The 20149-nt window shown below is 38.4% G+C and overlaps 2 protein-coding genes across 9 annotated transcripts; one reads left to right on the top strand and one right to left on the bottom strand.

Annotated features, from left to right (window-relative positions):
* Positions 1 to 1052: 1052 nt before the first annotated feature.
* MITD1 (microtubule interacting and trafficking domain containing 1) lies at positions 1053 to 20145 on the bottom strand. 8 transcript variants are annotated; one of them, XM_082746913.1, is made up of 9 exons: positions 19916 to 20145; positions 17432 to 17533; positions 15555 to 15691; positions 15388 to 15474; positions 14574 to 14689; positions 13631 to 13691; positions 12254 to 12439; positions 7180 to 7359; positions 2437 to 2905 (listed from the first exon to the last, which is right to left on the bottom strand). In XM_082746913.1, the coding sequence occupies exons 1-7, from the start codon at positions 20064 to 20066 to the stop codon at positions 12338 to 12340; spliced, it is 756 nt and encodes a 251-aa protein (XP_082603039.1). In that variant the 5' UTR covers positions 20067 to 20145; the 3' UTR covers positions 2437 to 2905; positions 7180 to 7359; positions 12254 to 12337. The 8 variants fall into 8 exon arrangements, with proteins under 8 accessions (XP_082603042.1, XP_082603039.1, XP_082603038.1 ...); XM_082746914.1 differs by lacking the exon at positions 2437 to 2905 and adding an exon at positions 3510 to 7075; XM_082746912.1 differs by lacking the exon at positions 7180 to 7359.
* LIPT1 (lipoyltransferase 1) lies at positions 2645 to 3823 on the top strand (the record flags this gene model as incomplete). Its single annotated transcript, XM_082746901.1, has 1 exon — positions 2645 to 3823. One exon carries the CDS (start codon positions 2645 to 2647, stop codon positions 3764 to 3766), a length of 1122 nt encoding a protein of 373 aa, XP_082603027.1. The 3' UTR covers positions 3767 to 3823.
* Positions 20146 to 20149: the final 4 nt, after the last annotated feature.

Below are 20149 nucleotides of genomic sequence, written 5' to 3'. Positions count from 1 at the left end.
CTAAGGCCGCGTCCTGCGCACACACCGCCCCGGGCCGCGGCTGCCAGTGGTGTCCATGCCGTGCTTTTCGCGCAGCCCTTGAAAAGACCTAACTTCTCGGTTAGGTACGGCGTATCCCCAACATTAGAGGGTAAAAACCTAAAACGTATTGGGTGCCAGCTCTGTGCGTTCCCACCGGGAGCCAAGAAGGCGAAATAAAACAAGCACATAACCGTCGTGAGACTCTGGATAAATTACATACTGTCAAAGATGGGAGAGAATAACTTAATAAGGTGTTTTGAAGTAGCCGGGCCTACCTAGGACGATATATAGGATTGTTATTTTTTGCTTTCTTTTCGGTATTGAAGAAGCATGTTTGACAATGCAAAGTGGTGATAGCAAAGTGTCCCCCTAGAACATGGGTTGTTCTCTGGGGGAAAACGATAAAATCATTCATTAAATGGTGAGAGTTGACTTAGAGTTGATTTAAAGAAACAGCGTTTCACCAGGCCTTCAAGGCTGGACTATATCCTGGCAATTAAAGACTATCATTCAGCTAGAGGTCTGATCTGTTACTGAAGGACTGAATAAAGGAGAGATGCATCTGTCCCAGATGAATCCAGGCCTCCTCTTGGAGAGAGAGGATATCCTGGCTCTTAACAGGATCTTTCCAGAGCCCAGAAGTTGAGAAGGTGGCTTCTTCAAGGTTCACCCCATCAGACATTGAAGTCCTATAACTCAAGTCCTTTTGTTCAGTTTCTGTCTTCACCTACCAAACTTAGGATAAGTTGGCTTATCAGTAGTTCTACACAGAGTATTTGGACAGGCTGATCTGATCCAGCTGATAGCCTTCAGTTCTCTTGGTAAATTAATAAACTGGCACTTGGGGCTTTTTCCGATATCCTTTTGTTTCCCCATTCTTTGTGTGATTATCCTTCAGGGCTCAGTTGAAATGTTACATCCTCAGGGGAGCCTTTTCGTTTGTGTGTTCAGGTGTCTAGAACAGTTTCTAGCACATAGTAGGTTCTCAGCCTAACTCACTGAGCTCTCTTAGTCTTTACTCAAATGTCACCTTTTTTTTTTTTTTTAAGATTTTATTAATTTATTTGACAGAGAGAGATCACAAGTAGGCAGAGGGGCAGGGGGGGGGGGGGGCTGGGAGGGGGGGATCAGGCACCCTGCCGAGCAGAGAGCCTGATTCGGCAGGCAGGACGCTGAGATCATGACCAGACCCGAAGGCAGAGGCTTTAACCCACTGAGTCACCCAGGTGCCCCAACACCATCATTTTGAGACTCAATTCAAGTATCATTCTATTAAACCTCTCCTGACCTTTCTAGACACAGAAAATAAAAATTGAATTAACTTTTCTGTAGTGTAATTTATCAAAATGTACGAAGAGTGATGAAAATATGAAGACTCTCTTATTTGTGCTTGTCAGACACTACTGAACTACAGAAGATTTTGACCTAGTTTTGAACTTTAGTAACACATTTTATCCCGGTTCTTTATGCTAAAGAAAAATTATGAGAATCCTAAGAAATAGAGTTGGAATAGAATGGTTTCTTTACAAACATACTAGTCAAAATACTTATTATAGCTAGTATTTTCAGCCTGTTGCCATCAGCACTGCTAACAAAAATAACATGTAAAGTGTCCAAACATAATGAAATTGTCCATAGCCTTTCCATATAACCTGGATACTCTAATGGCCTCTTCCCCTAAATTCGGGGGGGTCTATTCTAATTAAATATTAAACTAAATAAAAGAATTATATTGTAACTGAATTATACTGAGACTTAGTAAACCAAGTCTCAAAGTCATATAGGAATTTTTTTTAAAGTATTTTAAGGACAAAATTAAAGCTTTCCACAGAGATGTTCATTAATATATCATTGATAACACCAGAAAACTATAAACAACCCAAAAATTACAAACTAAGAGACTGATCTGGTAGTAAACTATGGTATATATGACAATGAGATATTACACATTAAAACTGATATAAAAATAGCTTTAACATTGAAATAACAGTATGGTTCCAATTTGGAGGTGTGTGTGTGTTTACACATGCACAGAAAAAAGGTACACACCAAAGTGTGAACTGTGGTTATCCACAGAGGGTGATATTATGGATTCTTTTATTTTGCTTTTTATATGTATTTTCTCAGTGAACATGTATTACCTGTGAATTCAGGATAATTTGTTTCGCTTTGAGATATTAAATAATGAATTTGCAGATTTACTGTTTGAAAACTCTGTGCCCTTTGTTTCAACTGAAATTATTTGAGGTTTGTCTTTATTTTCTTTGAGTACTCTTATAGAGTTGCTAAAGACTAAGGATAAAGCTAAAAGACAAGAAAAGCAGCTGGATACTTGGAAAAGTTTACCTAAAATGACCAAGAATCAATAGCTAGAAAATAGTTTTTCTTTTTCCCAATCGATTAATTTGTCTTCCATTTTTATTATTATTTTTTTAAGATTTTATTTATTTATTCACAGAACAAGCAGGGGAGCAGCAGAAGAAGAGGGAGAACCAGGCTCGCCACGGATGAGGAAGCTGAATGCGGGACTCGATCCCAAGACCCTGGGATCATGACCTGAGCCAAAGGCAGATGCTTAACCAACTGAGCCACGCAGCTGCCAGAGTCTTCCATTTTTAAAAGCATGCTGATCCCATTTTCCATGAAGAACTGCTTCCAGTTACTTTGTAACTACAAGGTCCCAGCAGCTGGGTTTAAAAACAAAGTAAAAAGTGGGCTCATTTTCCAATCAGTTTCCAGTGATATTTATCAAAATCTGGCTGTAGAAGACTGGATCCATGACCATGTGAATCTAGAAGGCAAGCCGGTTCTTTTCTTGTGGAGAAATTCTCCTTCTGTTGTAATAGGCAGGCATCAGAATCCTTGGCAGGAGTGCAACCTGAATCTGATGAGAGAAGAAGGTGTGAAACTGGCTCGGAGAAGAAGTGGAGGAGGAACAGTCTACCATGATATGGGTAATATCAATTTGACTTTCTTTACAACCAAAAAAAAGTACGACAGAATGCAGAATCTAAAATTAGTTGTGAGGGCTCTGAATGCTGTCCAACCCCAGCTGGATATACAGGCCACCAAAAGATGTGACCTTTTGCTAGATGGGCAGTTTAAAATCTCAGGAACAGCTTCTAAAATTGGCCGGACTACTGCGTATCACCATTGCACTTTATTATGTAGTACCGATAGGACCTCATTGTCATCTTTGCTGAAGAGCCCTTACCAAGGGATCAGGAGCAATGCCACTGCAAGCATACCTTCCATAGTAAAAAATCTTTTGGAAAAAGATCCCACTCTGACCTGCGAAGTACTCATGAATGCTATTGCAGCAGAGTATGCTGCTTATCATCAAATTGATAACCATATCAATCTAATAAATCCAACAGATGAGACCCTGTTTCCTGGAATAAATAACAAAGCCAGAGAACTACAGACCTGGGAGTGGATATATGGCAAAACTCCGAAGTTTAGTATAAACACTTCCTTTAATGTATTATATGAACAGTCACACTTGGAAATTAAAATATTTATAGACATAAAGGATGGAAGGATTGAAATCTGTAATATTGAAGCACCTGATCATTGGTTGCCACTGGAAATATGTGACAAATTAAATTCAAGTTTTATTGGCAGTAAGTTCTGCCCAAATGAAATTACTATGCTAACAAATATTTTACATAGAACATGTCCAGAAGATGATGAACTACACAATAGATGGAATATTCTCTGTGAAAAAATTAAGGGAATAATGTGATTCCAAATAAATTTCTTAATATTAACAATTTTATGAGAAAATAAAATGTTTAAGGTACCTTGTATATCTTTTTTTTTAAGTAATCTCTACACCCAATATGGGGCTTGAACTCACAACCCTGAGATCAAGAGATCAAGAGTCATATGCTCTACCAACTGAGCCAGCCAGGAACCCTCATCATAAGTCTCTTAAAAAAGACCTAGTCTCTTTCAGTGACTATTCACTGTTAGGAATTGTCACCTAGTCTGTGTTTTCTTAAGTCCCCTTTTTTCAATGATTTTTTTTTTCATCTACCACACATATATCTGTTCCTTTTTGTTATCATGGGGGTGTATATGATACTCAACACTATGATCTCTGAGTTAGTTCTTTTTCTCACCCCTAAGGAATATAACCCAGGCTTCTTGTCACCTCTGATAATTTAAACTCTAAAATTCTTCCTTTTAATTATACGGTTGACCCTTGAATAGTGGGTTTGAACTGCATGGTTTCAATTACATGTAGATGTTTTACAGTGCTATAAATGTATTTTCTCTTACAATTTTTTTTAAAAGATTTTATTTATTTGAGAGAGAGAGAGAGAGAGATCACAAGTAGGCAGAGAGAGGCGAGGAATCAAGGCTCCGCAGGGAGCCTGACACGGGGCTCAGTCCCAGGACCCGATATCATGACCCAAGCTGAAGGCAGAGGCTCAACCCACTGAGCCACCCAGGTGTCCCCACTTATGATTTTTTAAAAAAATATTTTATTTATCTGAGAGAGAAAGAGAGAGCGAGCACATAAGCAGGGGGAGAGGCAGAGTGAGAGGGAGAAGCAGGGCAGGGAGCCCAATGTGGGACTCAATCCCAGGACCCTGAGATCATGACCTGAGCAAAAGGCAGACGCCCAACCAACTGAGCTATCCAGGAGCCCCTCTCTTATGATTTTTAAGTAACATTTTTTCTAGCTTCATTGTAAGAATACAGTATATAATACATTCAAAATATGTCTTGATGGTTACTAGTAAGGCTGCTGTTTAGTAGGCTACTAGTTACATTTTTTGGGGAGACAAAGTTTTATGTGGATTTTCAACTGCCATGGTCAGCACCTCTAACCCCCACATTATTCAAGTATCAGCTGTACTTTCTCATCCACTGTCCTCTCCTGTTAAATTAAACCCATTGCACTTTTCTAAGCTCTTAACCCTCAAAATCTCTTGCTTCATCTCCCTTCCAACCCAACCCTGAATTCTTTCAAGTATATTGTCTTATCTTACCAGCATTCTCATTTGCTTTTCTCTCTTGACCTACAATGGCCTTTGTTATATTATTATCCCATCAGCTGAATTTTTACTCCTGTCATAGGAGTAATGACAGGCAATGGTGGAAGAAAATTCACATAATCATGCAAATTAAACCAATTTCATATTTATATTTATCCTTTATTGGTGTCAGATTCAGTTCCTCTCCATTGACTCCCTCATGCTTCAGAGGCCTTATTCATAAGTGTTTCCACTTTTCTTTAACTCAGAACTCTACTCCTCTTGTCACAAACCTTGACTCAGAATTTGACAGTGGAAGCCTTCATAAATGAGCTCCTTCTGCACCTCACTTCCTCTCAACATTTCTCATTCGTTCTCAAATAACACCTTTCCCTTAAGGCTAGTTGTACCTGGATCTTTGTCCTTTCCAACCTTTTTGGGCCTTCTACTATTAAATGTTTATATTTTTTATCTTACGTTTTCTGTCTCCACTTCCTGGATCCTCAGACATAGTGAATAAACATGCTCATGTCTCTTCTCTCCCCAGAATCCCTGCTTAAGGTTTTGTTGTATCTCTACATCTTGTTGCCAAATTTCTTCAAGGAGTAACATTGCCGACAACCACTTTGTGTTTTTATAGTTCGCTCACATACTCCTCTGATTTCTACAGTACTTTGGGTGTGTTTTCTGAATGCTTACTATGTGCCAGGTACTTTGTAGTTGTTGGATGTTCATGGTGAGTGAAAGAGACACTGAGCTCAGGAATTGACAATTTATATATCAAACTCCTTAAAGACTAGAGTAAAAAAATATGTTTTACATAATGTACTAGCACAGATATTATCTATACCTAACCAGTTTTACAATGCAATGTTTATCCTATACTAGTTACTTACTTGACATTTTATATTTGGTTTTATTTCATCTTTTAAAAATGATTTTATCACCACTATTAGGTCAAGACTGGAATTTAAAAAACATGAGCCTAACACAAACAAATCAGCATATAATTTATAAGGCAAGAAAAGCCCTGGTAGTTAAAACGGACAATAATAGGGGCTACCTAGCTAGAGCTATCAGGGAGAGGACATTGAAATGGAGACCTGAAGAATGAGAAGCAGCCAAGCCGAGTGGCATGGGGAGGAGAGCATTCCCAGTTTTGTCAGTTATTTATTGCCTCTTAACAAACCACTCCAAAACTTAGTGGCTTAAAACAACATTTATTTTATTCATAAATCTACAATTTGAGCTTTCATGGGGATAGTGCGTATGATCCAGTGGCATAGGCTAGGACAGCCTAAAGAGCTGGAAATACCTGTTTCAAGATGGCTCACATGGCTGGCAAATTGGGGCTGGCAATTGCCTGGGAGCTCAGCTGGACCTATGGGTTGAAGGCTTCAAGTCCTTTCCACTTGGGCCTAATCAAGGCTGCCTGAACTTCCTCACAGCATGGTAGCTGGATTCCCAGAACAAGTGACTCAAGAAAGCCTAACAGAAATGATTTCCTTTTATATCTTATCCTGGAAGCAACCTGTATAGTCTCACATGCACCCAAATCCAAGAGGAGAGAACACCAATAACCACCTCTTCATGGGAGGAATGTTAAAGTCATTATAAAAATTACTACTGGGTCTGAGACATCTTATTGCAAACATTTTTCTAAAGTATACTCTACCACACAACAGCACTCAGAGAGCCCTAAAGCAGGTAAAAGGTTATTGCAAAGGAAGTATAAGCAAACTGAAGTGTGAGAACAAGGGGGAGAATGGAGCAAGATGGGGATGGAGAGAAAAGAGACCGGATCATGTAGGGACAGACAGCCCAAGGTAGACATAGATCTTATTTTAAGTGCAACGATACTGCAGTTGTTATAGACTCTTCCATCTGCTCTGTGGAGAATGGATTGGAGGAAGAGAAGACAGAAAGCAGAAAGTCTTTTAGGAGACTACTGCAGGAATCCCAGCAGAGGTAATGCTGGCAGTATCCGTGGAGAGATGCTGACATTGTGTTAAGCCTTGTCAAAAATTAAGGATGACTTCCATTTTCAGGACAAGGCTTCATTCTGATTCCTTTTAAAGGGAAACAATAAAGCAGTGTATATTAGTTTGCTAGGGCTGCCATAACAAAATACTACAGATTATGTGGCTTATATAATAAAAATATATTTTCTCACAGTTCTGGAGGCCAGGAAGTCCAAGATCAAAGTGCTGAATGGGTTTGGTGTCTCCTGTGGCCTCTCTCCTTGGCCTGCAGATAGCTGCCTTCTTGCTGTATCCTCACATCATCTTTCTGTTATCGGAGAGGGGGTCATTTCCAAACTCACCACTCCAAAGGCAATACTCAAGAGGTAAGTCTTGGTGGAAAAGGAAAGGTTGCTTTATTGAAGAAGTTGGCAACGTGGAAAAATGGGAGATTAACATCTCAGAGACCTTCTTTCCTGTCTAGGGGAAATACCTTTTTAAAAGCGAAGGTGCAGGAAATGGTGAGGGGTGCTATGTGCAGTAGTTGGTGCTCAGCAGTTAATCATTGGTCTTCTAAAAATCTTACAGAATCCTCTGCTCTACCAATAATCAAGGCTCCTAAGTGTCTCTCAGTAAAGGATGCCCCTGCAGCCCAATGAGCCATATCCTGCAAAGCAGTATGGACTCCTCCCCCTGTACCAGGAATCAAGGCTCCCATATGTCTCTGAATGAGGATGCCCCTGGTCAGTGGTGGCTATTTTTAAGTGTGGTCAAGCCTTATCTTCTGGAAAGTCTGGTTCTTTGTTCCTCAAGTTCCTCAGTGTGCAGGATCTTAAAGGAAGTAGGTTAGTACTGCTATAAACTTGGATTTAGGACAGCAAGCAAGAAGTGCATAAGTTTGAAGCACATTAACCTTTAATGCCAACTGGGGTGCTGTTAGGTTTCCTCTGAGTGTGCATATCCATGTCAAAATTTCCACTTCTTATAAGGACACCAATCTTACTGGATTAGGGTCCACTCTAAAGACATCATTTTAACTCTATAACTCTTTGAAGACCTTATCTCCAAATATAGTTACATTCTGAGGTACTGGGGGTTAGGATTTTAACACGTGAATTTAGCTCTTATGAGCTCTTGTAACTGAGTGGATCCACATTTCACCCCTTTTTTTATGATGAAGGGGAGGGATAGGAGTGGACACACAGGGTTTTGCCTGTAGCTGGTTCTCTCAGTGTGGGAGTGGAATAAGTGAAGAGGATTTTACTTTTCAAGGGGCTCCTGGGACAAACATAATTGGCAGTCTAACCATTCTTCATTTGAGTCAGGTTTCATAGGCAGGTCCTTCTGTTCTTCTCCAGCAATATTAAATAGCAAATAAACAATTTTGAAGAAATTTCTCATGGGCATATTTTTTATGCATTATATTTGCTGCAATGTGTTAAAATTGCTTTCCAAGAAAGGTGTAAAAACCTGGCATGATGTGCTTTGGGACAATAAAGAACTCATGCTTTTCTGATACCACTTGTTTCTTAAAAGCAAGGATATCATCAGTTGAAAGGTGATTAAAGACTTCAAGTTCCAAAAGGGAAATTTAACAAACATCACCTGGAATAGAAAAGGTATGTTTTGCAGTGAGAGTCCACAGAATTTTCTGATTGCTCCCATATGAGGATAAAGGAGATGAGGAATCAAGAACGATTCCTAGATTTCTTATTTGAGCAACTGGATGGATGCTCCCATCCCACTCCCAGTGGGGAATGTGTTTCTGAAGTTCGGTTGCAGCATCCTGTATTTGAAATGACTGTGTGCTTCTGAAATGCCAGAAAAAATGCCAAATAGGCAGCTGAATTTATAGGATCACAGCTCCAAGGAAAGCTTTGGCTTAATTTATATATTTAGGAGGTGACAGCATATACATAGTATTTTAAGTCATGAAAATGGATACTTGTGAATCTTTATATTCATCTTAAAGCTTAAGTGTTTAGCACCTGAGTCCCCTCACTCTTTGAGGATTTCTCCAACTTAAAAAACCTTACTGCAAGGCAGAACCCACCTGTTGGAGACGTCAAAAGGATGTGACTGCAGTTGACCCCTGAACTGGATATGGGCAATCAGTGGCTCTTTACACCCTCCCATCCTTGGAATGTGTGTTCTGCCCAGTGCTCCCACACTAGAAGCCACTTCATGGACTCAGCTTTGAGAGAGTCATATGTTACTGAGACTATCCAGATTGTGTATGTGACTTGTATCCCATCAAGGCCTCCATGAATTCTTGACCACCTCTCCACGGCATGTGTGGAGATTACTTATCTTGTAGCCACCCAAGACAAGCCTCATTTGTAAGTTCCATTGCTTATTAAACCCCACCTACCAATCTGGAGTGGTCTGCCTCTTTCTTTAGTCTCTTCTTTCCCTGAGTGTATGGACACCAGTTTTGAATTTCACCTGGGGAACTCCAGAGGTTAAAAAACAACATCACTCCCCTCTGTGGACACTGAAATTTTCACTGTACTCTCTTCCTAAGCCTCTCTTGAATCTAGGGTGAGAGTACATGACTTAGACCAATCTGATGTGCTTGCTTCAGACTCTGAATGAAACATGATGAAGTGAACCTAGGGTGGGGAAAGCCCTTCTCTGGCAGTAGTACCAGGGCCTGAATTTCTGGGGTGTAGGTGCTAAGCATGGCAGCATTTAAGTACCCAATAATTTAAGTGACAGAAGTGGTAATAAGGCTACTTAAAGTTCAGGCTGCCTTAGGGTCAGCAGTAGTACCAACAATTAGTTCTGTGATGTGATTCTAGCTATGGGTTTTTTTCACTGCAGCACTTCCAAGGCCCAGTATGTAACTCTTGGGGTGATGGTCAGAACTACCCACTATCTTTATAATATCTTTTTTGCTTACATCAAGTAAGAGCAGTTTCTGTGGCTTTTCAATAAGAAATTACTGGTATAATCACGTGAGGGAGAGTGTAGATTTTTTTTTAAAAAAGTGGTTCTACTTAATATCTAATTTAGGAGAATACCAATATTTAAAAAACAGGATGGAGGAGAAGGAAAGTATGTTTCATGGAATTTAAGAATTTTAAGAAGGGAGTGGCCAATTGGGTCAAATAGTCCTGAAAGTTCAAGTAATATGAAGGTTAGGAAGTACCCACCAGATATTGTAATAATGGAAGTCACTGGTGACCTTAGCAAGAGGAATTTCAGTGGAATGATTGGATAGCCTGGTTAAAGTGCACTGAAGTATTAATACGTGGTAAGGAAATGGGGAAAACTGTATAGAGAACTTTAGGGAGTTTGTTCACAAAGAACAAAGAAATAGGGTGGGTAGTATCTTGGCTGGGCAGGTCTGTACTGGCAGAAACAATGCAGCAGAGAGGAAAAGATCGCCCCAAGTCCTTGGTAAGGCTAAGGGAGGCAAGATTGAACTCACTTCTGGAAAATCTGGCTATCTTCCTTATGTATTAGTACTATTAACCCTTTATATGCTATAAATTTGATGTCAACATAACTTTTTATGGTTCTCTCAAGTTTTCAATATTTACATGATCAAATCTTTTGCCTTTTCCTTTCCTTGATAATTCCTGGGTTTTGTGTTATCCTAGTATATTTAGTTGAGCGTTAACTTTTCAGGGCACCTGGATGGCTCAGTCAATTAAGCATCTGCCTTAGAGAGGGGTACCCTCCTACACTGTTGGTGGGAATACAAGCTGGTGCAACCACTCTGGAAAACCATGTGGAGGTTCCTCAAAAAACTGAAAATAGAGCTACCCTATGACCCAGCAATTGCACTACTGGGTATATATCCTAAAGATACAAACGTGGTGCTCCGAAGGGGCACGTGCACCCGAATGTTTATAGCAGCAATGTCCACAATAGCCAAACTATGGAAAGAACCTAGATGTCCATCAACAGATGAATGGATAAAGAAGATGTGGTATATATACACAATGGAATACTATGCAGCCATCAAAAGAAATGAAATCTTGCCATTTGCGACGAAGTGGATAGAACTAGAGGGTATCATGCTTAGCGAAATAAGTCAATCAGAGAAAGACAACTATCATATGATCTCCCTGATATGAAGAAGTGGAGATGTAATGTGGGGGGGTAGGGGGTAGGAAAAGAAAAAATGAAAGAAGGTGGGATTGGAGGGAGACAAACCATAAAAGACTCAATCTCAAAAAACAGACTGAGGGTTGCTGGGGGGAGGGAGGACGGGAGAGGGTGGAGGGGATATGGACATTGGGGAGGGTATGTGCTATGATGAGTGCTGTGAAATGTGTAAACCTGGCAATTCATAGACCTGTACCCCTGGGGATAAAAATACATTATATGTTTATTAAAAAAAATAAATAAATTTAATTAAAAAAAAAAAAAAGCATCTGCCTTGGGTCAGGTCATGATCCCAGAGTCTTGGGATGGAGTCCCACATCAGGCTCCCTGCTAAGCAGGGAGCCTGCTTTTCCCTCTATATCTCTGCCCTTGCTCTCTGTCTCTCTCTCATGTTCTCTTTCTCCCAAATGGATAAAATCTTAGGGGAAAAAAAATTTTTTTTTTCATTTAATTAGCTCTTTAACAGAATAACCTCTATGTGAGGTAGAGATCTAATGTTTTTTTCCAAACATTTATTGTATAGTCTACTCTTTCCCCACTAATATGAATCATACCTTTGTTGTGCATTAAGGACCCATATACACATTTACTTTCTCTCTCCGGCGTTTCCAGACTCTTTACCCCACTGATTTGTCCATTCTTATGCTCATACTTTAAAAATATATATATTATAACTTTTTGTCTCTAGACTTATCAAGCAAGTCTCCTAGTGTTAGTCTCTTTGTCATTTAATTTACAAATTAGGGAGAAATAACATCTTATTAAGCCTTCCCATTCAAGAATATATAATTGTCTTTCCTAGTTTTCTTTTACATTCTTCCATAAAGTTTACAGTTTTATCACACAGTTCTTGCACATTTCTTGATGTATTTAATAAGTAACTTGCATATGGTAGTCTTCTAATGTTTTAATTGAATCTGGGGATAGATTTCAAATATCTAGAATAATGGATGCATTACTGTTTTATCCATTACTATAAATAATGGATAGGTGCTCTTCCTTAAATATCAGTACCTCTTAGGCAGTATCCCTATGTAGGTTGGTTAACCCAAAGTTAATTTCATAGGGTTGTGACTGCTGAATCTCTATAGTGATAGATTCACATGCTCTAGAAGAAATCAGAGTGGTTATTTTAACATAAAAAGGAGGAGGTCTAATACATGTTCTCACCTGAATGAAAAGCCCTTCTACTTCCACATCCTGATAGGCACCTGGCAAAATAAGCTACAATACTTTGTAGAAAGTAACTTCTGATTAAGTCCAACACTTGCTCTCCTGAGACCCTGAATTTCCATATGAAAAAGCTTGACAAACTGGCTTGAGACTTTTCAGATTCAGCATTACCAGCACCTGAACCTGAAAATATTAAACAAAAACATTAGGAACTTTTTTGGAATCCCTTGTTAGTCTTTTATGACAACTAAGTCAGGTGACTGCTGGCTCCCAGAGGTAAAACATAAACCTGGTGTCAAAGTCACCCAGGACCACTCTGCCTGACCTTGTTCCCATGGCTTCTACCTGGCTTTGGTCTTACACACTATTTAATCTTGAAGGTAATCTTCAGTCTTCTCCAGATATGATATTTATATGCATGTATTCTCCAACACGAGTACTTCTATTTCCCTCCACAGACTGGCTTACCTTATTCTTTAAGCTTCTGGACTGCCCGTTACTTCTACCTTTATTCCCAATCCCAGCCTATCTCCATGGAACCTAGTCTTCATCCCCAACCAGTCAACTGGCATCTGGATGGATAAGCTTACCCGAACAGTTGATTATAAGCTGCAAAGCTTTACAAATGTGCAAACCAAGGTTGAATAAGATGCAAAATGTATCTGCATAACTAAGCAGGTTGATTTGCCTTTACGGAGTAAAGTGATACTGGATAAATGAATGTTGGTGAATTTCTAACAGGGACACGTAATTGTAATAAAATTAACATTTTTTTCCTGGTTATTAGACCCACAAGCCCATCTGCCTCTTAAAAGAATACTCTAATCCATGATTTTTCCTCCCAGATGCTAAATTCCCGGGGCAAGATTAATATCCAATTCATTTTCATAATTGGTGCTCATTATTTATTGATTAATTCTCCAACAGTCAAATAAGAGAAAAGCTAGTAAAATGTTCAAATTAATCTTGTGACTGGAAATGCTGTAAATCTACTGAATAATGTATTTATAAAAATATTTAGGATTGGTTACATAACTGAAAAATGGATCCATAAATTAGTAGAAATGTAAAAATTTATTGTTAAATTCATAATTATAGGAATGATCTGTCCAAAGTAACAAAATCAATATTCACTTAAAATAGAAATATATAATGCAAATTAAGCTGCTACCCATCATATTTTTTTTGTGTGCTTATTATGAAAAATGTCCACTGTTGTTTCATGACATGGTCTTAAATCAAAATCACAATATCCAAGGGAAAAACGACTCTAAGAAGAGAAGAAAAGAGGTTTTTTTTAATTAAAAATACCCACAGCCATGTTGTTAAAATGATACAAAAAGAGTATAACATACTCATAAGACTATATCCTACCTGTGGTTTCTTAAAATAGTCAAGTCCCCTTCCAATCTTAATCATCCATCCATTATTAAACCTATTGAATACAGTATTATATTCCAGAAATTTAGGTCAGACAGTTATCAAAGGTGTAGTGTAGCAAGCATCAGCAACATTTCCTCCTAACAAAGAAAATCACTTTCTGCAGTGCCATGAGTTGAACAAAACCAGGGGTTACTCATGGGCTATGTCTACAATGAAATAAAAATATCCAAAGAAACCATGAATTGATTTGATTAGCCAGTAACAAATGTGACAATTCAATTAAATCTTACTCTTGAATTTCAGATTTCTGACAAAACCTTCCTGTTTTGCTACATGTATTCAGGCAGACTATAGTGTGTTACAGGGGTTCCCTACCTAGAGATGGAGGACATAAGCAAGAAGAGCTCTGGATGCTGACCTCTGCTTCAACCACAGCACTGCATTTTCACCTGCTCTGCATTTAGGTTATGCTTAAGTTTTCATTAAAACTAAGGGTGCAATTACTATAAACGTATGAAAGCCACTGTGCTAAATAGAGGAACACACTACTAACATACCTGCATATACTGTTTCCTTCTGACACTGTCACATACTATCACACCTATGAGATTATTTAATAAACTGTAAGAATACTAAAATCATCAGAATAATAAATATTATCACCAGAAAATTATTCCAATACCATAATACTACCTACTTGGATAGAAAAGTATTTCCTCTTCTAACATGAAATAGAACACGTAAACTTTATTCCATTATGAATTCCATTATGAACATAATAAGCCAGATTTTTTCCTCAAAAGTGAAAAGATACTAAAATTGAGCTTTACTTAAAATTTTAATAATATTTATATACAATTATATAAATGTATTAAAAGAAATAAAAATAAGTATTTTCAACAGCATAAAAATTAAAATATTGGTATACACTAACCTAATTTCTCGGTCATGAATTGAAGAAGAATATTCTATTTCCAACAGCACCCCATGATTCTGGAGTGACTCTTTTATTTCTTGCAGACCACTACTTTGCTGCTGTTTCCCACTACCCTGTTAATAGGAAAAATACAATTTTCTGTTCAGTTATTAGTATTTCAAATCATTATTAAGCTGTGCAATGTGTATCATGGGTGAATTAAAATGGGAAAGATTCCATATTAGTTTCAAAGTCTATTAACCAGAGTATGAAGCAGTTTAATAGCACTTGTTTTTGTGAAAATGTCTTTTTCTAATGTGTACATAACACCATTCTGTCCCTTCTCCTAAAATGTGTTTTAGTAATGCTGTTTAGTTATTCAGATGGGGCTGCTTTCTTTTCAAATTAATCCTAGGAATCTGGCTTATTTAGAAGCATTCCTATTTAAGTCAAAATCAAGATGGAAATGCTCACTATCATGCTATGATCCACCCAAAGGCCAATACAATAAATCAAGAAAAAGAGATATAATCACTGGTAAAGAAGAGACAAAACTACCAATAGTGCAGGCATGTGATCATCTCCTGGAACATATAAGAGACTAAACTGATGAGCTACTTGAATCTGAGAGTTTAGCAAAGTGGCCAAACCAAGGTAAAACAAAATCAGAAAAAAATCAACAATATTTCTTGGCAGGTATTTTAGGCCTATTGTTAGATAATTCCCAAAGAAATAGTTCTAGCTGAAATATGTCCACATTTTCCTTACTCAAACTACATCTCGTAACTGAATAAAGTTAACGAAGAAAGAGTAAATGCTTCCAGATACCTACTTCATCCAGAGAGGTGAGAAGATGAATAGTTTTTACTTTACAAGGTTTCTTAATAAGCATCTCACAAAATCGAAGAAAGTTATATAGCTGAAAGATATTGGGATAGGTTATTATTAACTCATACATTTTAAATAACATTTCATCATACTTTTGTACACTTCACTTACCTGATGAATCTGTCTAATATAAGGATCTTGTATCCAAACTTCTGTAACTGTTTCATTAAGGTATTTTTGAAAAAGCGACTCATAACTGAAACCTGTTGCATTCTCTTCTATTTTAATCTGCTCGTGATATTTTCCATCTACAAAACAATAATCGTTTCAATAATAATTTCAATAATAAAATAATAATAAAGATCGATAATAAAATAATAATAAAATCAGCGACCATTTATTTTCTTTTTACACATATTTACATACAGTGATTAATCAGGATCAGGTACAAGTTCATTTTCTTAACTTCTCCACTCAGCAGACATATCTAAATACCTACTACAGATATACGAGAGATAATAGAAGATGCTATGCGCAGAGATAAATAAGGCAAACAATTCCGTAAGTGACTTCTATCTTCATGGAGGCCAAGTAGGAAAGTTACAGAGATTTCCTGGAACATGTTCTTGAGTCGAATCCTATAAACCAGGCAGTTGATTCAAGAGAAGCCTAGATGTATGATAGCTGACATTCTGTCACCGTGAGTAGAACCGTAAGCTAGAACTCAGGGGCTACCTTATCCTCTTCAGATTTAAGTATTTTATATCCTCAATTTAATAGCTAAAGTATGAAACATGTAAATGCAGTATTATATGGAATTTAGAAGTCTTTCTTAGAACTTACAGAGAATATTTTACACAGAAATTTATAGCACTTCTTAACAACCCAAGCCAATGACTAGGATGCCACAGGATCAGTAAAATAGTTCCATTGTTTTTGTTTCTTCCAAATGAATAATTATTAATTCATTATCACAGACCCTTAAGATTTTTTAACAATATGATCCCTAATGGCAGTTCCTAATTTATATTATGGTTGCATATTTAAAGTTTATTTAAAAACCAGAAGTTTGGATTCTGTTCCTAATGTTTCCACAAATATAATATTAGCAACTATGCATCAGTTTTCAAACCAATGTATTCAAAACACAATGCTGATGGTACTATATTTCACCCATGTTCTAAAAGGAAATTTCATTGTACATTTCAATTTAGGGTGAAGAAAACACCATTTTGTTTCAACCCAACAGAAGAGCTCGGGGAGGGAGACACCCATGGGCTCATACAGAATACTAGGAAGGTAGGGGGGGGTTGCTGTATAAACAGTAAGAAGAGCAGCTGAGGGCTGGAGCCACTGATGTGGGTTGGTTGTTTTTTTTTTTTAATGGATCTTTTGAAGATTTTACTTATTTATTTATTTATTTAGAGCAGGGTGTGGGGAGGGGCAGAGGGAGAGAGAATCTTAAGCAGCCTCTATGCTGCCTGCACACAGAGCCCAACACAGAGCTCAATCTCACAACCCTGAGGTCAAGACCTGAGCGGAAACCAAGAATAAGACTACTAAGTAGAGATGGACACCTACGGCATCTCTAGTCATTAGGAATACTTAACTCCTGAAATGTTTTGATTCAAAGCAAAATCCTAAAGAAGTTCCAGGAGTTTCTTTAGCTACTTCAACATTTTGGTCCTTTTCTAATGGGTAACACAAATAAAATACATGATTTACATTCCCTATTTCTGTGCAGTATTCTTTCAAGTGCAGTTCACACTTCATGGGGGATCTGTGAATTCCTTAAAACAGCATGCAGAGTTTGCAGTATGTATAGCTCTCATCAGATTCTCAACAGGGTATGTGAAAACCACCTCCCCCCTGGATCCCACAAAAAAGGTTAAGAATAGATTATGTATAGGGAAGTGGAAGTGTAGAGTAAATCTCTAGGTTTAAACGGTCCAGACCACAAAGAGTTCCAAAAGGCAGAGCCAGAAACAAGGCACAAAATGGGCTTTGTTGCAACAGTTTATAGACACATTCTGTAAATCAGCCTTTACCTTCTTTTTCTTGATCCAAGTATTTCTTCACTATTTCTGCTCTATCCATGTAGCCAGTAATTTGCTTTCTGAGATTAGATTTCTTTGTGTCATCTTTGGTACCTACAAATTTAAAAATACATTCTCAAATTTCCAAAAAAGTTTTTCTAATTAGTACAGGAATTATTTCCAGTTTCTCAAGTCTTCTACAAATTTCCTATCCTTAGACATGGTTTGCCTCAGTCCTAAAATGCACAAATGGGCTCAAATTTGCCCTGATCACAAAAGACCTTCATTTTTTACACTAAGCCTCTGAAACAGCTTTATATAGGAGTTGAGATTCTGAAATTGTGACTCACTGGCAGGGACCCCAAATTTGGAGAGGTGACAAAGGGGGCTTATTACACGTCAAAGCGGAGTATGAGAACTATTTTGTCTAATCAACCACAAGCCTGAAATCTTAGCATAATCAAAACACACCAAACAATATCTATCTTTCTTCCACAAAACCAGCTTCTCTTTCAGACTTCCCCATTATAATTCATGTTCAATCATTTTCCCAGCCACCCCAAAAATGTAAGGTATTTTTAAAATATACATTATCAATAAAATCTTACCCCAAGCCCCACCCCCCAAAACTCAGTCATCAACTCACTTCTAGTTTCTTCATTCCATCCTTTTGATATTGCTTATATTTTCCATAATAATTTCATTTTTAAACTCCCATCAGTTTATTCTCTATAGTTATGAGTCTGTTTCTTGGTTTGCCTCCCTCTTTTTTTTTTGTTTGTTTGTTTCTTAAATTCCACACAGAATCAGCAGAGCACACTGGAGCAAAACTGTGATTCTCCTGATTCAGATTCCCAGAGTGCCAGAACTTGAGCAGTGTTCCAACAAACAAATCCTAAAACACCAGAACTTTAGCAGAGCAACACCTGACCAACAGGGTACACTGTCTTTTGGGCAGTCAGTATACCTGAGTCTTTAAAACTCTGGGCTCCAATTGTGACCCAACTAATTGTGGTAGAACTGAAAAGCTTAATGTTATGCTGCAAATGAGGATGATATCACCTCCTATTTTAAGGGCAATTGTAGGGATGAAACAAGATCATGATTTTGATGTGCTCCGCACAGTGCCACCACTCAGCACTTATAAATGATAATTACTTTTATCATCACCATCACTATCATCATCAAATGGGCTTTCCCAAGGCAGCTTTAAAATTTTTATTTTAAGATTTTATTTATTTATTTGACAGACAGAGATTACAAGTGGGCAGAGAGGCAGGCAGAGAGAGAGGAGGAAGCAGGCTCCCTGCTGAGCAGAGAGCCGGATGGATGTGGGGCTCCATCCCAGGACTCAGATCATGACCTGAGCAGAAGGCAGAGGCTTTAACCCACTGAGCCACCCAGGCGCCCCCCAAAGCAGACAGTTCTTTTTTTTGGTTGGATTTTGAGAGAGTATGGGCACGCAGGAGGGGCAAAAGGAGAAGCAGAGTCTCAGCTAGCTGAGTGTGGAACCCAGTGGGCTGCTCTATCTCAGAACTCCAGTATCATGACGAGCTGAAGTCAGAGGCTTAACCATCTGAGTCATCCAGATGCTCCTGTAGTTTCACAGATCTGACCAAAGCACCCCACTCTCTGCTGTCTTTTCAAAGCTTCTTTAACACTTACGCTAAAAGGCACAATGGGGAGATCTTAGGCCAGACTGGGAGCCCCAGAGGGTGTGGAGCAGGGACCAGTCTAAAATCAGTTTAATACCTAATTACTGGTGTCTACTACAGGCCAGGGATTGTACTAGCTGTTAATGGTTGTTTGGGTACTTCTCAAAATTGAATAACTACGGGACAGATAAATTCTCACTGCCCCACCCACAATTATGCATTTCTCCCACTGAAATTCAGTATACATGTTTCTTACAAATGTTTTTTCTTTTACCGCTACATGATTTTTTGTTTACTTCTAACCAAAATGTCTAAACAGAAAAGTAATCATAGTGTAATGAACACCCTTATTACCCATCATGTAGATCTGCCACATTTGCTCCACCTGTTTTTTTTGTTTTGTTTTGTTTTTTGTTTCTAAAATTAAATTCAGCCATCATGACAAATTCTTCCCAGGACACTTCAGTCTACATCTCTAAAAACCAAAGACAGTTTTCAAAAATACCATACTGCTTAACGAAGTCAGTAATTTGAGTGTTACCCAATCCATACTCAAACTTTCCAAAACTGCTCCAAAAGTCTTTTACATTTTGCTCCAAACTAGTCCTATGAAAGTTTATATATTACATTTTATTCTGTCTCTTAAAAATCTAGAGTACTGTCCCTCTTTTTTGATGACATCTATTAAAGATATAAAAGAAACCAGTCCACTTGTTCTGTAGAATATCCACCTTCTGTATTTGCTTCCTTTCACAGAAAGGATCTTTAACTTTCACTCCGCCCCCAGATAAAGGGATCCAGTTCCTTTCTTCTCATCCTCTCTCCACGGCTCCCTGCTCACCTCTCAGAACCTGCATGAGCAGGTCTATCCCCTCTTGGTAACAAACCAGAGCCTGCTGGTACCGGGACTCCGAGTCTAGCTCCACCGCCCGCTTTAACACGGTGAACGCAGCCACGCTCTGAGCATCCACCTCCCTCCCGGACTTCGCCATAGCTCGGAAACTCCTTCGCTCCCAAGCCCCACCAGAGCCGAGCCAGTCGGTCGCGCTTCCGGGGGCGAGCACGTGACACCAGT

The sequence above is a fragment of the Mustela nivalis genome (assembly GCF_964662115.1).
Source record: "Mustela nivalis genome assembly, chromosome: 8".
Lineage (NCBI taxonomy): Eukaryota > Metazoa > Chordata > Mammalia > Carnivora > Mustelidae > Mustela > Mustela nivalis.
Note: the sequence above shows the minus strand (reverse complement) of the source record. Positions and strands in the feature narration are given on the sequence as shown.